The sequence below is a fragment of the Bufo gargarizans genome, chromosome 4, assembly GCF_014858855.1.
Source record: "Bufo gargarizans isolate SCDJY-AF-19 chromosome 4, ASM1485885v1, whole genome shotgun sequence".
Taxonomy (NCBI): Eukaryota; Metazoa; Chordata; class Amphibia; order Anura; family Bufonidae; genus Bufo; species Bufo gargarizans.
The window spans coordinates 211,734,724-211,758,209 of record NC_058083.1 but is presented as its reverse complement, the minus strand read 5'-3'; the positions used below and the strand labels follow the sequence as shown (position 1 = coordinate 211,758,209).

The 23,486-nt window shown below is 43.2% G+C and overlaps 1 protein-coding gene across 5 annotated transcripts in view; it reads left to right on the top strand.

Annotated features, from left to right (window-relative positions):
• LOC122934435 (probable cation-transporting ATPase 13A5) overlaps positions 1-23,486 on the top strand; it is a 246,680-nt gene that overhangs the window by 105,115 nt on the left and 118,079 nt on the right. For 4 of the 5 annotated variants that reach the window (XM_044289893.1, XM_044289894.1, XM_044289892.1 and 1 more), the window contains exon 10: positions 7,178-7,348. The exons of the other annotated variant lie outside the window; for it this stretch is intronic. In XM_044289893.1, coding sequence (XP_044145828.1) covers positions 7,178-7,348 — 171 coding nt within the window. The remainder of the gene's footprint in view (positions 1-7,177; positions 7,349-23,486) is intronic. 5 annotated transcript variants of the gene reach the window in all.

Here is a 23,486-nt window from a genome sequence, read left to right as displayed (position 1 = left end):
ATGCCGCTGCAAGATGCTGTGGTAGCCATGCTGGTTCAGTATGCCTTCAATTTTGAATAAATCCCTAACAGTGTCACCAGCAAAGCACCCCCACACCAACACACCTCCTCCTCCATGCTTCACGGGGGAACCAGGCATGTAGAGTCCATCCGTTCACCTTTTCTGCGTCGCACAAAGACACGGTGGTTGGAACCAAAGATCTCAAATTTGGGCTCATCAGACCAAAGCACAGATTTCCACTGGTCTAATGTCCATTCCTTGTGTTCTTTAGCCCAAACAAGTCTCTTCTGCTTGTTGCCTGTCCTTAGCAGTGGTTTCCTAGCAGATATTCTACCATGAAGGCCTGATTCACACAGTCTCCTCTTAACAGTTGTTCTAGAGATGTGTCTGCTGCTAGAACTCTGTGTGGCATTGACCTGGTCTCTAATCTGAGCTGCTGTTAGCCTGCGATTTCTGAGGCTGGTCACTCGGATGAACTTATCCTCCACAGCAGAGGTGACTCTTGGTCTTCCTTTCCTGGGGAGGTCCGCATGTGAGCCAGTTTCTTTGCAGCGCTTGATTGCACTTGGGGACACTTTCAAAGTTTACAGTACAGACCAAAAGTTTGGACACACCTTCTCATTCAAAGAGTTTTCTTTATTTTCATGACTATGAAAATTTTAGATTCACACTGAAGGCATCAAAACTATGAATTAACACACGTGGAATTATATACATAACAAAAAAGTGTGAAACAACTGAAAATATGTCATATTCTAGGTTCTTCAAAGTAGCCACCTTTTGCTTTGATTACTGCTTTTCACACTCTTGGCATTCTCTTGATGAGCTTCAAGAGGAAGTCACCTGAAATGGTTTTCACTTCACAGGTGTGCCCTGTCAGGTTTAATAAGTGGGATTTCTTGCCTTATAAATGGGGTTGGGACCATCAGTTGCCTTGTGGAGAAGTCAGGTGGATACACAGCTGATAGTCCTACTGAATAGACAGTTAGAATTTGTATTATGGCAAGAAAAAAGCAGCTAAGTAAAGAAAAACCAGTGGCCATCATTACTTTAAGAAATGATGGTCAGTCCGAAAAATTGGGAAAACTTTGAAAGTGTCCCCAAGTGCAGTCACAAAAACCATCAAGCGCTACAAAGAAACTGGCTCACATGCGGACCGCCCCAGGAAAGGAAGACCAAGAGTCACCTCTGCTGCGGAGGATAAGTTCATCCGAGTCACCAGCCTCAGAAATTGCAGGTTAACAGCAGCTCAGATTAGAGACCAGGTCAATGCCACACAGAGTTCTAGCAGCAGACACATCTCTAGAACAACTGTTAAGAGGAGACTGTGTGAATCAGGCCTTCATGGTAGAATATCTGCTAGGAAACCACTGCTAAGGACAGGTAACAAGCAGAAAAGACTTGTTTGGGCTAAAAAACACAAGGAATGGACATTAGACCAGTGGAAATCTGTGTTTTGGTCTGATTAGTCCAAATTTGAGATCTTTGGTTCCAACCACCGTGTCTTTGTGCGATGCGGAAAAGGTGAACGGATGAACTCGACATGTCTGGTTTCCACCGTGAAGCATGGAGGAGGAGGTGTGATGGTGTGGGGGTGCTTTGCTGGTGACACTGTTGGGGATTTATTTAAAATTGAAGGCATACTGAACCAGCATGGCTACCACAGCATCTTGCAGCGGCATGCTATTCCATCCGGTTTGCGTTTAGTTGGACCATCATTTATTTTTTAACAGGACAAAGACCCCAAACACACCTCCAGGCTGTGTAAGGGCTATTTGAGCATGAAGGAGAGTGATGGGGTGCTGCACCAGATGACCTAGCCTCCACAGTCGCCGGACCTCAACCCAATCGAGATGGTTTGGGGTGAGCTGGACCGCAGAGTGAAGGCAAAAGGGCCAACAAGTGCTAAGCATCTCTGGGAACTCCTTCAAGACTGTTAGAAGACCATTTCAGGTGACTACCTCTTGAAGCTCACCAAGAGAATTCCAAGAGTGTGCAAAGCAGTAATCAAAGCAAAAGGTGGCTACTTTGAAGAACCTAGAATATGGCATATTTTCAGTTGTTTCACACTTTTTTGTTATGTATATAATTCCACATGTGTTAATTCATAGTTTTGATGCCTTCAGTGTGAATCTACAATTTTCATAGTCATGAAAATAAAGAAAACTCTTTGAATGAGAAGGTATGTCCAAACTTTTGGTCTGTACTGTATATACATTGTATATAAACTCACCGCTTACACCAGTGTTGTTCTCTGCTGTGCCCCTCCAGTAGTCCCACTGCTCTTTGTTTATAAAGTTTGGTATCTTACCACTGCACCTAATCATTACCCTCAACTGTAGACTGCTGAGGATCGTGATTGGCATCAGCAGTTACGTGCCATATTCAGACACATGCTGATAACAAACAGCAGCAAGAGTACTGGAGGAATGCTAAAAGAACTGCTAATTTGCACCTACTGAGATAATTTTTACTTCAATTTCCTCTGGATTCTCATAATATTCTCCTGAATGCCTGCAACAACAACTGGTATTTGAAAATATGGCTGTCTATTTTTGAGCACTGACCATGGATCCTGTGAAATACCACTTCTACATTGTATACCACTTTTTTCTGAAACAGGAAGGTCCAGAAATTTAACAGCAAAGCAATCCTGTATTTCTTTGAATGTTCTTTGCATTAGTCTATGCATAAATCAGCTTCTACTATCACAGTTTTTATACTTTTTACTAGCATATATTTCATCTATATTTCATCTATTTATTTTTTCTGTATGTAATTAAAAGATATCGACAGTATCCCCCTTAACAGTGACCTCTACGGCACCGCAGCAGCCTGCACCTTCATTAGTGACCTCCACAGTACCCCATCTCCTAAACAGTGATTTCCACAACACCCTGTCCCTTATCAGTGGCCTCTACAGCAATCTGCCCCTAACACTGACTTTCATAGTGGACCATCCCCTTAACTGTTACTTCCATAGCAGCCTGCCCCTAGGGAGACCAGAGGTCCGGTTTTAGGCCAGACAGTCCGGCTTTCAGATTCCCTGTCCTCCATCCGACACAGGGCCTGGGCAGACACAGGGCTGTTATTTTGAACAGCTCACTCTCAAACAGCAGCATTGTGCTGTCTGAGTATGAGCTGCAGGGAGAAAGTCACCCTCCCTCGATCCCCTGCAGCTGACAGAAGTTGATTTTTATCTTCATTTCTTCAATCCCCATCGGCTGCGGAGTGGAAGGGGGAGTTTCTTAGCGAGATCTGGGGGTGGGGTTTTTAAGTTTGTCTTTTGAGGGTGGCCTGAATGGCCACCCTACCTGCCCCTGAACTGTGACCTCCACAGCACTCCGTTCCCTTAACAGTGTCATCCACAGTGCCCTGCCCCTTTAAAGCTGACCTACAGAAGTGAAGAAAAATGTCTGGCTTGTTATGGAAACCTGGTGTAAAACTGTCTGTATGTGGAAACTAAGTGCCTGTGAGCTTCTATTGGCTGATAAGGGTCATGTGACCAGGCTTCTATTGGCTAATGCATTTTTTGGGAATATCTCATGTCGAGATGTCATTTTGAACAGCTCACTCTCAGACAGCAGCACTGTGATGTCTGAGAGTGAACTGTAGGGAGAAAGTCACCATCACTCCCACTTCTGCAGCTGACAAAATTTGTGTTTTACCTTCATTTTTTCAATCCCTGTTGGCTGTGTGGGAGGGGACACAGCCTAACTGGGTTGGGGGCATAGCTTATCGGGACCTATGGGCAGGATTTTTAAGTCTGTCTTTTGAGGTTGGCCTGAATGGCTACACTACTGCCCCCTGAGCTGTCACCTCCACAGGACTCCGCTCCCTTAACAGTGTCATCCACAGTGCCCTGTACTTTTAAAGCTGACTTGCAGCAGTGAACAGAAATGGCTAGGTTGTTATGGAAACCTGGTGCAAAACTGTATCTATGTGGAGACTAAGGACCTGCCAGCTTCTATTGGCTGATAAGGGACATGTGACAGTGTGTATGACAGTTGGGATATTAAGAGAAGGACATGCAGGCTTCTATTGGCTAATGTAAGTCAAGTGATGTGCCATAATTCCATTTTTTGGGGAATATCTCCGGAACAATACGTGCTAGTGAGCTGTGAGCACTTCATTTCCAGATAGCAAGGGATGTGTATACCAAGTTTTGTTGAAATCGATGGTTGTGTTTTTGAGTGATCACGGAACATACATACATACATACATATGTCCTTCTATATATATATATATATATATATATATATATATATATATATAGTTAAATTTACTGAGCTGTCTGGGGGCTTATTATTTGCAGGGCAATCTGTAGTTTTTATTGATGCCATTTTGGAGTGTGTGTGAATTTTGATAATGTTTTATTACAATTCTTGGGTAAGAGAAGCAATAAAAAAAATGGCAAATTGGCCATTTTGACCCTTTTTTCTGTTACTCCATTCACCATATTGGAAAAAATATTTTTATGTTTTAATATTACGGGCATTTTTGGTTGCGGTGATGCCCATGATGTTTATATTTTTGTTGTTATGTATGTATTTATTTATTTTATTCTACGGAAAGGGGGGTGATTTAAACTTTTATATTTTTATTTATTTTGTATATATTTCTAACAGTTTTTTTTAACTTTTTTATGACTTTGAAGCTCATATTTGAGCCTACAAAATCCATTTTTTTTTTTATTCTGAACAATCATATCTCACTGCACCGCTGAAGGGCAATTAGGCCCATTTTTTTTCTATTTTTACACAAAAGGTTTTGAACGAACTATGAACGGCAAATATATTTTTATTCTGCCAGTAATATACTGTAAACTGGGCTGTAAAATATCTCACTGCACCGTTGAATGGCAATTAGGCCCAAGTATTTTTCTATTTTTAAAGCAAACGGCTTTACTACAGATAAATACAACTATGAAAGGCAAATATATTTGTATTTTGCCAGTGATACGCGTCAAACTGGGCTGTAAAATATCTCACTGCACCGCTGAATGGCAATTAGGCCCAAGTATTTTTCTATTTTTAAAGCAAACGGCTTTACTACAGATAAATACAACTATGAAAGGCAAATATATTTGTATTTTGCCAGTGATACGCGTCAAACTGGGCTGTAAAATATCTCACTGCACCGCTGAATGGCAATTAGGCCCAATTTTTTTTTCTATTTTTACAAAAAGGCTTTTCAACAGATAAGTACAACAAAAGGCAAATATATTTGTTTTTTGCCAGTAATACAGGGCAAACTGGGCTGGTAAATATCTCACTCGACTGCTGAATGGCAATTGGGCCCTAATTTTTTTATATTTTTACACAAACGGCTTTTCAACAGGAAAGTACAACTATTAAAGGGGTTGTCCAGGTTCAGAGTTGTCCCGGACATACCCTTATTTTCACCCCGGCAGCCCCCCCTGAGCCTAGCATCGGAGCATCTCATGCTCCGATGCGCTCCAGTGCCCTGCGCTAGATCGCGCAGGGCACGGGCTCTTCTGTTTTCAATAACACACTGCCGGGCGGTAACTTCCGCCCAGCGGTGTGTTCGGTGACGTCACCGACTCTGAGGGGCGGGCTTTAGCTCTGCCCTAGCCGTTTTACTGGCTAGGGCAGAGCCAAATCCCGCCCATCAGTGCCGGTGACGTCACCGGGGTTCCTGTCAGCCCCATGGAGAGCCCCGGTACGTCACCGGAACTCTGAAAAATGCCTTTGCCCTGTGCAATTTAGCGCAGGGCAAAGGAGAGCATCGGAACATGAACTGCTCCGATGCTCATGTCAGGGGGGCTGCCTGGGTGAAAATGGAGGGATGTCCAGGTTCAGCTCTGAACCTGGACAACCCCTTTAACTGCGAATATATTTGTATTTTGCCACTAATACACAACAAAGTGCGATGTAAAATATCTCACTGCACCACTGAGCGGCGAAGATATTGTTACTTTTTCCACTAATACACTGCAAAAAAGGGCTTTAAAACAGATAACGGCACCGCTAGGTGGCATAGATATTTTTACTTTTTTCACTAATACAAGCAAAAAAGGGCTTCAAAACAGATAACTGCTCTGCTAGGCGGCAAATATATTCTTCCTTTTTCCAGTAATACACGCAAAAAGGGATTAAAACAGACAACAGCACCACTAGGCGGTCAAGCTATTTTTCCTTTTTTTTCCACTAATACACGCAAAATGCAGTAGGTCTTTAAAACAGGTGACAGCACGGCTAGGCACCCAAGGATATTTTTCCTTTTTACACTAATACACGCAAAAAAGGGCTTTAAAATAGATAAGTGCACCACTGAGCGGCAAATTTATTTTACTTTTGCAACTAATACACAACAAAAAGAGCTGTAATTTTAGCACTTCACCACACAACAGCTAATAAGCCCTTTTTCCCCAATAATACAAGCCCAGAAGAACCGTTTGCTGGAATTACAAAAGCTGTATTATGGCAATTTGCATCACCAGTCAGTGCAGCAAAGTGTAACCTGATTGTTCATATTAACCAGGCTGTCACCTCCCCTACTGAACCCTGTTCAACAGAAATACAGTGGAATGATTCCTTTCCCTAAACCTTCAATAATCTTTCCCTGCACTTGTAAATCCTTTTTTTTTTTTGCACAATGACAACTTTTCTTTCACTGTCCCTAGCGCCTGCAGACACGTCTCTCCCTGCACTAAGCATGCTGTTGAATGGCAGAATCTAAGATGGCTGCCGTATTTATATGGCTGTGACATCACAGGGCTGGCTGGCTGCTTATTGGCTGCGTGCATGTCAGTATGGGTTATCCTACCTTCCCAAACTTCCTTTCTCCATGTCCTCACACGTGAAGCAGCCATTTTAGGAAAAATTTGATTCGTTACTACGAAGTGCGAGGAAATTTGCATTCGGTGCAAATCAAATTTTTCCTGAAATTCGTAATGAATTCCACTTCATCAACTTTGATTCGCTCATCTCTAATAGCTGCTATAAAATAAATCCCCTAAACTGCTGTCCACAGATGAGAACAGCAGCAGCCAAATAGCTGACCCTATAATCATCTATAGTAAATAAAATAAATCATAATAAACAAGAAATAAAACAACCAGATAAAAATATGGTTCTCACAACTGCTTTCTTATAAATAAAACCTGCAACTTTCTCATTGACATGGCTTCAAAATTGCATAATTTTTCTTTAAGGTGAAAGTGTTCCTGTGACAAAAGTTCCTTTACCAAATGTAGATAATATAATTCCTTGGAAACTGCACAGTGGAGAAAATTATCGAGCACACATGCTGTATTGTGGAACAGAAGTTATAAAGACAAAGCTACCTCCTGAGGGATTTGTCAAAGCTCTGGTCTTAAAAACAGGTGAGAGAACTGTAGTCAACACAGGGCATCCTATAGTAGATGATAAAGGCTGTGTACAGGTTAGTGAAAAGCCATGAGGAAAAGCAAAAGATCGGCAACATCAGAGAAAGCCTCGGTCTACAGTCCATTCAGCCCCTCTATAGAACTATTCAGCCCTTTTCATCCAAAACCAACTTTTCCACTAACTTTCCACCATGCTCTCCAGATCACTCTTCACCACCTGCATGTTTGATCTCATCCTACCTCATCCCCAACCCCACCAAAGTGTTTATCCCAGCCCTAACCCATTGCTTCAACCTACAGAAGCAGTAGAACAAAACGTGATAGCTAATGTGTTTAGTAAAGAATGGCAAGGAAAAGGTAAGTACATTTTCAGTGTATTTCAATGGCTTTTTTCATCATATAACTGAGATAACACTGGGACATGTTTTATCATAGTCATTTTTTGTTTGGATACATCAATATCACAGTGTCGGACAGGGGTGCCAAGTGCCAACCAGTAGAAGTCACTCTAGGGGTCCCACCCTATAATTTTAAGCAAATATTGACACTTAATGGGGTTTTCCGATTTGAATCATCATCCTTTAAAATAATCCTTTATATAGAAAGCTGTAATAGCGCGCATGACCACTGGCGGAGAGAACATAATATTGGTGCTGGATCAAAAAGTGATCGGGATCGTGAGTTTTTTTTTCATTTTTATTTTACCAGCATCCTTGTAGTTTGGTCTAAAAATTTCAAGATCAGTACTTAACAATTTCAAGCTTTGTACTTAGATACTATAACAATTTCAAGCTTTGTACTTAGATAAGGTAACAAAACCAAGTTGCCTGTATAGATACAGTAACAGAACCAAGCTGCGTGTATAGATACAGTAACAGAACCAAGCTGTGTGCATAGATACAGTAACAGAACCAAGCTATAATAGATACAGTAACAGAACCAAGCTGTGTGCATAGATACAGTAACAGAACCAAGCTGTGTGTATAGATACATTAGCAGAACAAAGCTGCATGTATAGATACAGTAACAGAACCAAGCTGCATGTATAGATACAGTAACAGAACCAAGCTGCATGTATAGATACAGTACCAGAACCAAGTTGCATGTATAGATATAGTAACAGAGACAATCTGTGTGCATAGGGACAGTAACATAACCAAGCTGTGTGTATACAGTACAAGAACCAAGCTGCATGTATAGATACAGTAACAGAACCAAGCTTTGTGTATAGATACAGTACCAGAACAAAGCTGTGTGTATAGATACAGTAACAGAACCAAGCTGCATGTATAGATAGATACAGTACCAGAACCAAGCTATGGGCGTAGATACAGTAACAGAATCAAGCTGTGTGCATAGATACAGTAACAGAACCAAGCTGTGTGTATAGATACAGTAACAAAACCAAGCTACGTGCATAGATACACTAACAGAACCAAGCTACATGCATAGATACAGTAACAGAACCAGGCTGTGCGCATAGATACAGTACCAGAACCAAGCTGTGTGTATAGATACAGTAACAGGACCAAGCTGCGTACATAAATACAGTGCCAGAACCAAGCTGCGTACATAAATACAGTACCAGAACCAAGCTGCGTGTATAGATACAGTAACAGACCTCTGTTACATACATACTTATACACATGCCAGCACTCTTTTACACGCATACTTATACATATGCTGTTACTCTTTTACAGGCAAACTTCTACACATGCCAGCTCTCTTTTACATGCACACTTTCACACACATACTTCTACACATGCCAACACTCTTTTACATGCACACTTCTACACATGCCGGCACTCTTTTACATGGGCACTTCTACACATGCACTCTTTAATACACACACTGTTATACATGCAGTTACTCTTGCATACACACACTGTCATACATGCAGGCACTCTCACATACACACACTGTCATACATGCAGGCACTCTCACATACACACACTGTCATACATGCAGGCACTCTTACATATACACACACTGTCATACATGCAGGCACTATTACATACATACACACACACACTGTCATATATGCATACACTCTTATATACACACACACACACACACACACACACACACACACACACACTATCATACATGTATGCACGCTTTAAGACCAGTTACAATATATGTAGAATCCTTCCTCACCTCATGGCCCTCTGTGTTGCTAGTTGTGTCCCCAGGTCCTGAGCCTGACTGACAGGTTTTAGTCTAATCAGCACTCCTGGTCACAGTAAGGCTGTTTCCACATGATCTAATTTACATAAAATCACTGCAAAATGCTGGTCTGGCTTTGCATATATTCAGTTTCCACATGGTTGCAATTTAATTTACCAGCATATGTACATGGTTACTGCAGAAATACACAGGGTAATGCAGCAATCTACCTGTGAGTGTTAATGTGAAATTTAACATCAAGCCTCAAATCGTTCGTTTCCGTGAAGTTCTTTTACACGCAGTTAGATATATATATGTAAATAGTACAAGACAGAGGGTAGGGATGCAATCCACCTGTGAGTAGTGATGGACGAACATCAGACGGGATGATTCGCAAACGCAATCAAATGTTCACAAACCGCAAGTTTGTGGCAGGCCCCATTCACTTTAATGGCAGGCGAACCTGAAAAAATCTTCAGGTCATATTTGCAGCCACCAAATACTTACAAGAAGTGCACAAATAGTCCCACAACATGGACAGTGACATACTAAAGGGGGATCAATGACAAAAATTCCCCCCCAAAAATGTATTTTAATCAGGGGCCATTTTTATGCATCTTAAAGGGAAATTCACAGAAATGTGCCCTGCTGGAGCCTAGAAAGATTTTATTTTAGGCCACCGGAGTACGGTCCTTAAAAATTAGGCATTCACCTGACATAAAAGAAATTGTGATGTGGCTCGAGTTACATCATGCGGTCAATGGATAAAAGTTTTAATGTAGGCCACTGGAGTACAGGCCCCAAACATTAGGCATTCACTGGACAGAAAAGAACAAGTAATTATTACTGTTAAGCGCAAATATTCGAATCACAAAATTTAATTGCGAATATCGCCACTGAGAATTTGCAAATATTTAGAATATAGTGCTATATATTTGTACTCACGAATATTCTAATTGCGAATTTATCATTAATTCATTGTGAATTTATCACGAATATCGGCATTATAGTTGCCTAAAGGAGTAGTGTTGATCGCAAATTTTCTGATTGAGGATTTTCGCAATCAAGAAAATAATGACGAGATCACGAATTCTTGAATATATGATGAATATTTGCCCAAATATTTCAAAATATTGCAAATTCGAATATTGCCCCTGCTGCTCATCACTGGTAATTATGTGGCTGGAGGTATATTAGACGATCATTGGATATCAATTTTACTGCAGGCCGGTGGACTACAGGCCCCAAACATTAGGCATTCACCAGACAGAAAAGAACAAGTAATTATGTTGTGGCTGGTGCTGGAGATATATTAGACGGTCATTGGATATCAATTTTACTGCAGGCCAGTGGACTACAGGCCACAAAAATTATTCATAAACCGTACAGAAAAGAACAATTGATAATGTGGATGGAGGTACATTTGGCGGTCACTGTATTACAATTTTACTGTTGGCCAGTTAGATTACAGGCCCCAAAAATTATGCATTCAACGTACATAAATGATCAACTAATTATATGGCCTGAGATATATTAGACGGTCAATGGATATCAATTTTACAGCAGGCCAGTGGACTACCGGCCTCAAACATTATTCATTCACTGTATAGAAAAACACAATTTATAATGTGACTGGAGGTAAATTAGGCGGTCACTGTATAACAATTTTACTGTTGGCCAGTTAGATGGATAGGATAAGATAATGGATTGGATGACTGACTCCTCTAAGTCATAGCAGAATGATGTGGAGGTGACTACAGAGACACCATGCTGTGGAGCCAGGGTTCACAGCATTCCTCCTGCTCCTCCTCCTTGCAGCTCCAAATAAGGTTTTCAGTGGAGTCCTCTCAGTCTTCACTAACCATTACTAGAGGAGCACCTTCCTTTTTCCTAAGAAGTGTCAAGAAAACCCCACCATGCCCTACAGCAGATAGTTAAGAGAATCTCCCTGTTGATGATTTATGTGAGAGCATTCAGTGTTTGTAGTCCACTGAGGTTTAGGAGGAGGCTTCAGACCACCGGCATAGAAGTGTTGGTGGTGGTAGTAGTGGTACCAGTAACTGCAGTTTTGGCATTGGGGGCAGTTACAGGGGCAGTCAGGGCAGAGCAGGGGAGGAGGGCCAAAGAACCCATCATGATATTCCACAATCTGATAGACGCAGAAGGGATGACGATTGTCTGCCGGACAGGACCTGGGAGCTGGATTGGGGTGCTGAGGAGGCAACATCAGAGGAGGAGGTTGATGATGGCAACTAGAGATGAGTGAATTTTAAAAAAATTTAATTCGGCCGGTTTGCTGAATTTTTTAAAAAACTTGGTTTGATCCGAAATTATTTGCAGCGTTAAAAAATTGCTATTTTGTGGCTGCAGAGATCCTTTATAGTGGTGTATAACACTGTGCCTTGCAGCAACACGCATAGAAAGTCTGCTCTGGTAGTGAAATAATACTGTGAGTCAGTATGACATTCAGATGACAGGTGTCACAATTAGAATCACTGCACACTTCACTTATTTGGACAGTCACTGGGCCAAAACTGACCAAATAACTCTAGTATGAACTCAGCCTTACAGGTCGATGTTAGTGCCAAGAAGAAGCGCACTCCTTTTACACCGTCAGCTTATTCCACATAGATATCTACAGAACCTGTTCTATTAAATGCGTATACAAGTAGAGCCCCCCTGACAGAGCAGAACGGCAAATATATTTTTATTTTGCCACTAATACACGACAAAAAGGGCTATAGAACATATAACTGCACCGCTAAACAGCAAATATAGTTTACTTTTGCGACTAATGCACAACAAAAATGGCTTTAGAACATATAACTGCACTGCTGAATGACAAATAGGCCCTTATTTTGTTCCACTTATATACTGTATGCCACAGAAGGCTTTAGAGCATATAACTACACCACTGAATGGCAAATATATTTTACTTTTTACACTAATACATGGCAAAAAGAGCTTTAGAGCATATAACTGTACCGCTGAATGGCAAATATATTTTTCTTTTGCCACTAATACACGCCACAAAAAGCTTTACAACATATAGCTGCAACGCTGAACAGCAAATATCTTTTTCTTTTGCCACTAATAGATGCCACAAAAGACTTTAGAACATATAACTGCACCACTGAACAGCAAATATATATTTATTTTGCCACTAATACATGCCACAAAAGGCTTTGGGGGAAACTAAGTCTCCTTAGGTAGAGAGCGGCCTATAAGTGTGAGGAGACTTATAGGCCATACATGCTTCTCTGGAATTCTGGGAGGAAAGGGATGCAAATGAGTTCTTAACAAGCTCTGCCTCTAATGCCACCAGATGTAAGGCAACTATCCTGTAAGTCAATGTTCAGCTATTAAAATAAGCCTTGAGACATGACTTGGATATTAAATAAGCCAGCCCCCCATCTGCAGACAGCTATTTCATGGTGATTGCCCCTCATCAGTACAAAGCAGAGAGTACTGGCTTAACTGGGTGAGAGCCCTGTGTCCAGGTAAGGGAGGAATTAACTCTCCTTAGGGAGAGAGCACCCTAATCAGTGTGAGAAGACTTATAAGCCATACATGCTGGAATTCTGGGAGGAAAGGGATGCAAATGAGCTCTTAGCAAGCTCTGCCACTAATGTCACCAGATATAAGGAGAGTTAGTTCCCCCCTTACCTGTTTGCTGGATTTACAGAGCTGTATAATGGCAATTTGCATCCCCAGTCAGTGCAGCAAGGGTAACAGGATTGTTCCTATTAACCAGGCTGTAACCTCCCCTACTGAACCCTGTTCAACATAAATGCTGTGGAATGATTGCTCCCTATCCTTTCCCTACACCTTGAATAATCTTTCCCTGAACTTGTCATTCATATTTTTTAGCACAATGAAGTTTGTTCTAGCACTGTCGCTAGCACCTGCTGACGTCTCTCCCTGCACTAAGTACACTGGTAAATGGCAGAATCTATAATGGCTATTTATAGGGCTGTGAGATCACAGGGATAGCTGGCTGCTGATTGGCTGCATGCATGGCATCATGGGTGATCCCACCTTCCCAGAGTTCCTTGCTCCATGTCCTCAAACTTGCAGCAGCCATTTTAGGAAAAAATTGAATTTGTTACCACGAAGCGTGAGGAAATTCGGATTCGGTGCAAATCGAATTTTTCCTGAAATTCGGATCGAATTACACTTCGTCAACTTCGATTCGCTCATCTCTAAAGGCAACAATATAGACTAGAGGCCAGGTACCTCCCAAAGAACAGCCAGAGCCACATCTGCTTATGGATCAGGTCATGCCACTGACTCCGTGGGTTGGTTAGAGCCAAAACATGCCAGAGTTAAGCCGAGCTCGTAGCCATGTTGACTGCTGGCATTACAGTGATTGGCTGGCCGGAAAGCGTCATTGGGCGCTATATAGCACCCGATGACACGTGTTAGGCTCAGTATTAGTCAGGGAGAGCTGGAGAGCAGAAGGGAGAGATGGTGTAGGGATTGAAATAGCAATATTTTAGCTTTTATACATGTTATAGACCCAAAAGTCATTTTAAGGACTACAGATGTATCTGGCAGCAATACATAGTTTTAGCGCAGCCTGCGCTAAATAGCTTGCAATTGTTTGGCAGCTGCAGACAGCGACATTATCTAGGCTACATGTCCTGTCTCACATGTGCGCAGCCTGAAAATATCTGACATCCAGTGTACACTTTCCGTAAATGGTGTCCGCTGCGGACATTTATATTACCTGCGATACATCTCCAGTATAACGTTATCGCATCCAAAATATCAGTGACATTTAGTGTATTTTTTTTCGCCGCTGGTGACAGCTACATTATCTGTGCTACATCTCCTGTGTAACGTGTGCGCAGCCTAAAAATATCTGTGACATCCAGTGTACTTTTTCTGTAGACGGTGTCCGCTGCGAACAGTTACATTACCTGCACAACATCTCCTGTATAAAGTTTGCGTATCTAAAATATCAGTGACATTCATTCAGTGTAATTTTTCATTAGCCGGTGGTGACAGCGACATTACTTGCAAGCATATATGCCATTCAATATGTGCAAGACGAGCAGTAAGGTGTACGCAGAAGTGCGACCAGTTGGATTGCAGCAGATAATGTGTCCAGTCGGTTAAGCACCACCACAAAGTCCAGTCTTAGTACCCAAGAGTCTGGTAAACAGAATCCTCACCCTGATACTCCTTCCACCCACCATGGAGTCTTGGCAAACAAGTGATCCCACACTCGGATATTCTGAGGAGCTGTTTTCATTGCCATTCCTTAATTTGGGCCTCTTGACAAGCCCACTTGAAGAGGGACATGAGGCAATCTTGTGCCCCGATTCCCAAACTCTGGAGCATCCACAGTCAGAAGAAGATGACAGTGGGTAACAGCAATTAGAGTTTCATGAGGTGGATGATGATGATGATGAGACATAGTTGCCAATAAGTCAACCGCAATTGGTGTCTCAAGAGGTTCATGATGAGGATGAGACAAAGTGGTCAATTACTGAGGTTTTTGTTAGGTCAACAAGTCAGGAGGATGACCGGAGTGAGGAAGTGGAAGAGGAGGTGCTGGACGATAAAGTCACTGACCCAAACTGGGAAGGAGGCAGACCGAGCGAGGACAGCAGTACAGAGGGGGAGGGATTTTCAACACTGCAACAGGCTGGAACAGGCAGTGGGGTGGCAAAAGGGAGAAGGCGGGCTACACCAAACAGGCCCGCGACTGTTCCCTGGAGCACCCCCTTGCAGCAATATCCCTTGCCAAGTGGTAGGTGTTCCGCAGTCTGGCGCTTTTTTGAGGAAAGATCAGATGATGAAAGAATTGTTATTTGCAACCTGTTCTGTACCAAAATGAGCAGGAGCGTGAACACTAGCAACCTCACCACCACCAGCATGATCCTCCACATGGCATCAAAGCACCCTAATAGGTGGGCTAAATGCATCGGTCCACAACCAGTGTCTGCGTTTCACACCACTGCCTCCTCTTCCCCTGTGTTACGTGCTGGCCAATCCCCTGTCAAAGACGCAGGCCCGGATGCCTCCTGCCATGCACCTGGACTTTTGCAAGCACCATCAGCTAGCACATCCACTTCTGTGTCCCCACGCAGCGTACAGATGTCTATACCCCAGGCCTTTGAACAAATGCGCAACTAACCAGCCACCCACCCACAGACCATAGCACTAAATACACACCTTTCCAAATTGCTGGCCCTGGAAATATTGCCATTTTGGCTTGTGGACACTGAGGCTTTCCACAGTCTGATGGCGGCAGCTGTCCCGCGGTACTCTGTCCCCAGCTGCCAATATTTTTTACAGTGTGCAGTCCCAGCCTTACACCAGCATGTGTCCCATAACATTACCTGTGCCCTGACTAACGCAGTTATTGGGAAGGTCCACTTAATGACTGATACATGGACAAGTGCTTTTGGCCAGGAGCGCTACATTTCCCTGAAGGCACACTGGGTGAACATTATGAAGGCCGGGAGTGAGTCGTACCCTGGGATGGCACAGGTGCTACCGACGCCAAAAATTGCGGGCCCTACTTCCAACAGAGTTTCCGCCACCACCTATGTTAGTGACTGCAACCCCCCTTCTCCTCCTCCACTTCCACCTCTGAATTATCATCTTCCAGCACCAGTCAGACATCAGTCTGTAGCTGGAAGCAGTGTAGCACTGCAGTGGGGAAGCAGTAACAGGTCATGCTTAAACTGGTCTGCTTAGGTGACAAACAGCACACCGCAGCAGATCTGTGGCAGGGGATAAGGGACCAGACTGAGCTGTGGCTCTCCCTACTCAACCTAAAACCAGGCATAGTTGTGTCTGATAATAGCCGTAACTTGGTGGCGGCTTTGGAGCGCGGCAAGCTCACACACATACCATGCATAGCCCACATGTTCAACCTAGAGGACTAGCAAAATGGTGCAATACCAGAAGGTCCTTGTGGAAAGATTTCTCCAAAAATTTCCAGCTGACAACACTGGCTGCAGGGTACATAGTTCCTTGGTCAACCGAGGAGGGGAGACGAGGGAAACACACAGCAGTACCAACAGAGGCAGGGCAACACTTTCCAAGGCCTGGGACAGTTTTATAACACCCCGCCAGCACCCTCAACCTGATGCATGGCCTAGTGTCACAAGGAGGGACATTTTTTGGAAGATGGTGAAGGAGTACGTAGCAGACAGACGTGTCAGCTTCCCCAGTGATCCATGTGTGCTTTAAAACTATTGGGTGTCCAAGCTGGACACGTGGCACAAACTGAGGTGCTGGCCTGCCCCGCCAAGAGCGTTTTGTCAGAGCATATATTTAGTGCTACTGGGGGCATAATATCTAATAAGCGCATCAGCCTGTCAACTGAAAATGCTGACTCTGATAAAAATGAACATGGTGTATTGAATACACTGTATTCCCATACACCCCTTCTACCACTAAAAAGGGTATATGGTTCAATCTCCCTTTTCTCTTCCTCCTCCTCCAATATATCAACATGCTTATTAGGCTGCCTTCACTGCAGCTGGCCAGCTAAGACCTGTCCTAGGTTGCTAATATATCTTATATGTTTATACAGCTAGAACTGCCAATAACCTTAATACAGTTCCTATGTTTATGTGTTAAAGACAAAAGCAGAGTTATTTACTGTGACTTCATGTTTGGATGTCATATAACTGTTATATATATTGTGTTCACAGAAGCAGAAAAGATAATATGCCTTTAAGATTCATTATATGGATGTGAGGTAAGCTCAATAACACAGCAGCAACAACAGGAAGCATAGACTAAGGGTCCATTTACACGTCCGCAAATGGGTCCGCAATATCAAGAACGGGTGCGGACGCATTCATTCTCAATGGGGCAGGAATGGATGCGGAGAGCACTCTATGTGCTCTCCGCATCCGCATTTCCAGAGCGCGGCCCCAAACTTCCGGGCTGCGGCCCCGCAAAAAAATTGTCCATGGACAAGAATAGGCTGTTCTATGGGGGGTGTAGGCCGGGTGTATTGCAGACCACGGACTTGTGAATGTACCCTTAAACTGTTGTTGCTGGGCAGTAGTCTAGACCAATCACAGCCAGCCTCACACACAGCAGGAGTCTTGGCCAATCACATCCAGCCTCACACAGCCTGTGTGGGAAATTCCCTAGCAGGAGCTGCTAGAAATTATTATTCACCAGAGAGAGAAGCTGAACAGACATTCACCCCACTAATACCTTTGTTTTATGGAAGCAGAGAGGCCAAAATAGGTATTTAAAACAGTTATATAATGTCCCTACTGTTAATATAGTGATTAGAACTGCATACTGAACCAGTTATGTGTGTTTACTTACAGTTCCACCAATTGCAAACTACAAATTCAATTGCAAACTACAAAGTTCACAATCCAAATTCAAATTCCATATTGCAATCCAAATTGCTTACCAGATCATACTCAACTAATCTGCAAATAGCGACTAAATTCAGCAAGTAGAAATATTAGTTAGACCTCAGATATACCTCTCAGAGAGATCATAATGTGCTTAAATAACTTAAAGTGAGAGTACAGATACTGAAGAGAGAATATATCCACCATTTTTTGTTGAATGACAAGATTAAACAGTTGAACCACCATCTTATGATTCTTTATGCAACACGTGTTTTGTACATGGACTATCTGCTGCAGAGGTGGCAGTGTTATATTAGGAAAGTTGAAGTTAATAAAGAAGTTATTTCAAGCATTTGGTGGGCTATTTAAACCAACTGTTTCCATAAAATAGTGCTAGAGGAATTACAGAGTAACAGACAGTCTGGTTCGAATAAAAAGTCAGAGATATCAGAATTGTTCTAATGCCACAGCGCAAAAGGTACTTCATAGTGCTGCGCCTGCCACACTCACCCATAATGTTTTGAGGGTCACCTGCAGGCCCTCAACCATAATGTTTTAGAGGGTCAGCTTAGCAGCAGGCCCTTAACCATAATGTTTTAGAGTGTCAGCTCAGCAGCAGGCCCTCGCCCACAAAATGTTTTAGATGGTCAGCTCTGCAGCAGGCCCTCGCCTACAAAATGTTTTAGATGGTCATCTCGGCAGCAGGCCCTCACCCGCAAAAAGTTTTAGATGGTCAGCTCGGCAGCAGGCACTCGCCCAAAAAATGTTTTAGATGGTCAGCTCGGCAGCAGGCACTCACCCACAAAATGTTTTAGATGGTCAGCTCGGCAGCAGGCCCTCACCCACAAATTTTTTTAGATGGTCAGCTCGGCATCAGGCCCTTGCTCACAAGGACAACATCATTCCCAGCAGCGACCTGGGAGTCCAAGATGCATCCAGACATCCTCCCCATGCTGTTCCCGAAACATTTCAGTGGTGTTTCCATCAATTTCTGACCTTTTACTCTGAACCAGACATCCTCCCCTCTTCAGAGCAGGGGGTGCCTTGTTTAATGCTCAGGTTCTCCCATTGACTTCCATTGTGCTGGGGTGAGCATCCCGAAGTGTTCTACTCAAGCACCCAAGCACTTTGGTGCTCAACCAACACTAGTTGTGTGTAAGAGCCCTTTTACTGCTTTTAGTAAATAATACTTGTTGGAATGCTGTTGGCCATGTCTCCTACCCCACTAATCTCCAGTCTTTGTTCGCTACTTTTTCAAAAGTAGCAAGAGCATTACAGAGTTACCCATTTTATCAAAAAGAAAAAAAAGTGATGCACCAAAATATGTTTCATAATTATGCTAAAACACTGGTGCAAAGCTGTTAATAAATTAGACGGCCATAGAAGGGTATTTAGCAACAGGTAATCACATTTTTGCTCATCTAAAATGTTTTTTTATTATTGCAGTAATAACCTATTAACCAGCAAATCCAGTGCATCTATTGTGGAAGCAAAAAATGTGGCAGGTCATAAACAATTGGTGTATTGATTTTGAAAATCCTGCTCATGATGTTGCTGTGTTGTGACTTATGGTCTGTAAAACAACTTAAAAAAATGTGTATTGTGGTAGCTCCACAATATACATATTCATATGCAGTACACCCATATACGCTTAGTGGCTATAGATACAATATTCTGGCACTAGAAGTTAAAATGACACAGAACATCCTAAAATCTTCTTGTGCAGTGCCCCATTTAAGCTGCAGTCATTAATGACATGGGTATATACTACTTATGTAACCTTTCTGATGCTGCTGTCTATTATATTTTGCTGTATTACAAGAATGCACCATTATTGCTGGGAAGAACTGATATGTCCTCATTAGTTTGTGTATGGGTGAAGCTTAGTAGTACAACCTCATATCTTGTTGTAGCGATTTCTGGCCCTGCTGAGGTCAGAAGAAAGTGGTGGATAAAGCAGTTCCTGTCACATATTGAAGTGCGCTCACATTCTCTATCCAAGAAAATGCTTTTAAGATTGTAACTAAATGGTATCGCACGCCAGATCTTTTGAATAAAATGTTCCCTGAAGTATCTGCTAACTGTTGGAGGTACGCTGCAGAAAAAGGTACTGCCTTGCATATTTGGTGGTCGTGTCCTGGTATCCGCCCATTTTGGGATGCGATAGCTAGCGAAATAAAGAATATCTGTTCTACCAACACGACTCTATCACCACCTGCTGTTCTAAATCTCCCAGATCTCCATTGCCCCCTCAGCAAGCACTCCTTGCTTTCTCACCTCATAGCGGCTGCCAAATTACTCATTCCACTAAAATGGCTTTCTGCGCAACCTCCAATGGTGCAGATGTGGAAGGATAAAGCGCAAGAGATTTGCAGATTGGAGGAAATGTCTAGCTGGGAGACGTTATCCCATGACAAGTTCTTGATTACGTGGGGCCAAATGGCTTGAGAAATCTTAAGGCGATAGGGAGGTATTGAGCTCCCCCCTCCCCCCCTCTATTCATTCTATTGAAATGTAATTTCGAAGGTCAGGGTACCTCTTCCCCCCTCCCCCCCTCCCCTTTTTCGTTTCCCCCCTTTCCTATGTCCTGAGTCATCTGCGATGAATTGTCATACTCATAATTAAGTCTTGTGATTTGCTCTATTTGTGTCATGCTCTGTGCTTTATGATCCTGGGGTGTGTTTTCCCCTTTATTGTTCATTGTTCATAATTATACTCTGATTTAATATGCTTAATAAAAAGAAATTTGAAAGAAAGAAGTGCGCTCGCATGCCTCCCAAGTGTCCCTCTTTTGGAGGGACAGGTTTTTATTTTTGACCTGGGGAATTAATGCATAAATGTGCATTATTAAATTTACTAAATTGCTCCTTACTAAAGTATCTGTATGCTTTCTACCTATATATATTATACCATTACTTCATTATTTGGTGTAATTTGGACCTTAAAATATCTATAAGAGTGGGTTCACACTAGCGTTAGGGATTCCATTATGTTTTTCCATTGTAACATTGTCCATTCTTTTGCCCATAGATTTGTATTATGACGGAATGCAAAACGGAAGCCTTTAAAAGGCATTCCGTTTGCTCTTCATTCTTATAGAAGTCTATAGAAATCAAAACTGATCCGTCTTATTACCGTTATGCAAGACGGAAAACAAAGTCCTGTCGACAGGACTTTGTTTTCAGTCTTGCATAACAGGACCCAGACGGATCTGTTATGCTTTCCCATAGAGACTCCTTTAAGTGTGCAACTATTGACGATGACAGTCAGGTGGGAGCACATGTTGAAAGAAGTCAAGGACGTGACAGGAGACAGGTGAGGGTGACAAGTGACGACTAAACATTTGTAGATGACGATGTAGCCGATTGCATGAAGTAGCTGGGTGAAGAGGGGGCATCATCATCATCATCATCATCAGGGGGTGAGTGTCGCAGCATGCCTGCGAGCCAACAGGATGGAAGCATGCCTGTGAAACAGCAGGGTGGAAGGGTGTCCGTGAGCCAGCAGGGTCAAAGCAGTGGGAGTTCTGGAGCAAAACATGGGAGGGGTACACCGTCTCCTGCTACTCCGGAGACTATCTATGAGGAACATAGTAGCAATGTATGGGTTCATAAAAGCAGTGGAAGGTATCATGCAGTGGTGGAGGGAAAATGCCATACTCTGTATTGTGGCAATTTTTCACAACGTCACTGGGGGACGTTAACGTGGCGGTAAGCAGGATGTGTTGACAGAAGGTGAGGAGTGGCCAGGCTGCTAATGTTGGAACGACGTCCCTGCGTCAACACATGGAGCGTCACCATAAAGTGATGTGGGAAAACCGTGCCACTCATTTAGAGTTACAGCCTGATTCAGTAACCGCTGCATCTCTGACCGGCCTGCACCCCTCTCCAGCAGTCAGGGTTCAGCAGAAAGAAGCTGTTGTTCCTTTTCATCCACTTCAACATCATCTGTTGCTCATGATGCTCCTCCTCCTAGTCTCTTGTTTCAACAGCAATCAATCACCAAGGCGATTGCAGTAAGACAACAGTATGTTGCATTCATCCAATGTTGCAGAAGCTCAACATGCACCTGGCCAAGTTGCTGGTACTATAGTCGCTCCCTTTCCTTGTAGTTGACTCTGCACGTTTCAGAAAACTGATGGCTTGTACCCAAGCAAGATAGAGAATTCAAGCCGACATTACTTTTACAAAGTAGCTGTACCAGCCCTGAACGTATTTGTTGAGCAGAAGGTCCTCCAGTCCTTGGGCCTCTCAGTATCTGAAAGAGAGTTGTAGCAATAGTCAAGGGTATTATTTCATTCACTTCCCACTGGGTAAATGTCATGTGGGGCCACGCACACTAGCAACTTGGCCAGGGGATGTCAGTGCTGCCTCTGCATTGAAATCGTGGGATTTCTGTGCCAATGTCCTCCTCAGCTTCCTCATCTTCTACCTTGTCCTCACCTTCTCCTCTAAGAACAGTTCACAGTGGTCCTCTATTATATTACCTATTCAAAGCTAGGAGCATGTCTTCAATCGTTTTGTTATCCAATTCCTCAGGTATTGTACTGAACTACAAGAGCTGTTAAAAATGTCCAGGAAACTGTGCATGCACTTCAGCCTCTCTTGCCATGCAAAACACGCTCTTCTTGAGCTGCAAAGGAAAAATGCTCTTCGTCAACATCGCCTGATATGTGACGTTTCCACTAGCTGGAACTTTACGCTCCATATGTTAGACCAGGCATCCTCAAACTGCGGCCCTCCAGCTGTTGTAAATCTACAACTCCCACAATGCCCTGATGTAGGCTGATACCTAAAGGGTGTTCCGGCATGCTGGGAGTTGTAGTTTAGCAACAGCTGGAGGGCCGAAGTTTGAGGATGCCTATGTTAGACCATCTGTACGAGCATAGAAAGGCACAATTTTTTAATGCAGCAGATGGACAGGTTTACTCCCCAGTGTAACTTCCACGTTAGCCAGTGGCAGCCCACGCATAACACGTGCCATTTGCTCAGGCCATTTGAGGAGGCCACTCTATTTCTCAGTTGGCAGAACTACCAGATGAATGATCTCATTCCACTCGTTCACATCCTGAAGGGGATGCTGAGAAATATGATTGGAGAGGGGACAGAAGATGTGGTACCTACATTTTCACAGCCACCTGAGGTCTGAGGAGGATGAGGAAATAAACACCCAGGAATTTTATACACAACTAGGTGGTTATTCTGCCCAAATGACAGACGAGAAGCATGAGGAGCTGGAGGGCAACGATGAAGACAACGCAGATGACCCAGACAGACCATGACAGTGGAGATGGAGGCAGGGAGCCCTCTAAGTCCCTTGTGCAAATGGCCAGATGCATGCTGTCATGTTTGTGAAGTGACAGTTGCATTGTCAGGATTCGACAGAGACATGACTACTGACTATCCACATTGTCAGACCCTCACCACCAGTCTCCAAAAGCTGCAAGTTAAGTCTGGAGTTTCTAATGATCTTTTTTTTCCCAGCCGCCTTTTGAAAAAACCACCCAGTAGCAGTGGGACATGCAACAGAAGCTCAACAAGAAGGTGGTGGAATACTTGGACTGCACCCATCCAAGATCTGGGCATGCAAACTTGAAGTGTGGCCGATTTTTGCCATGGGCATGA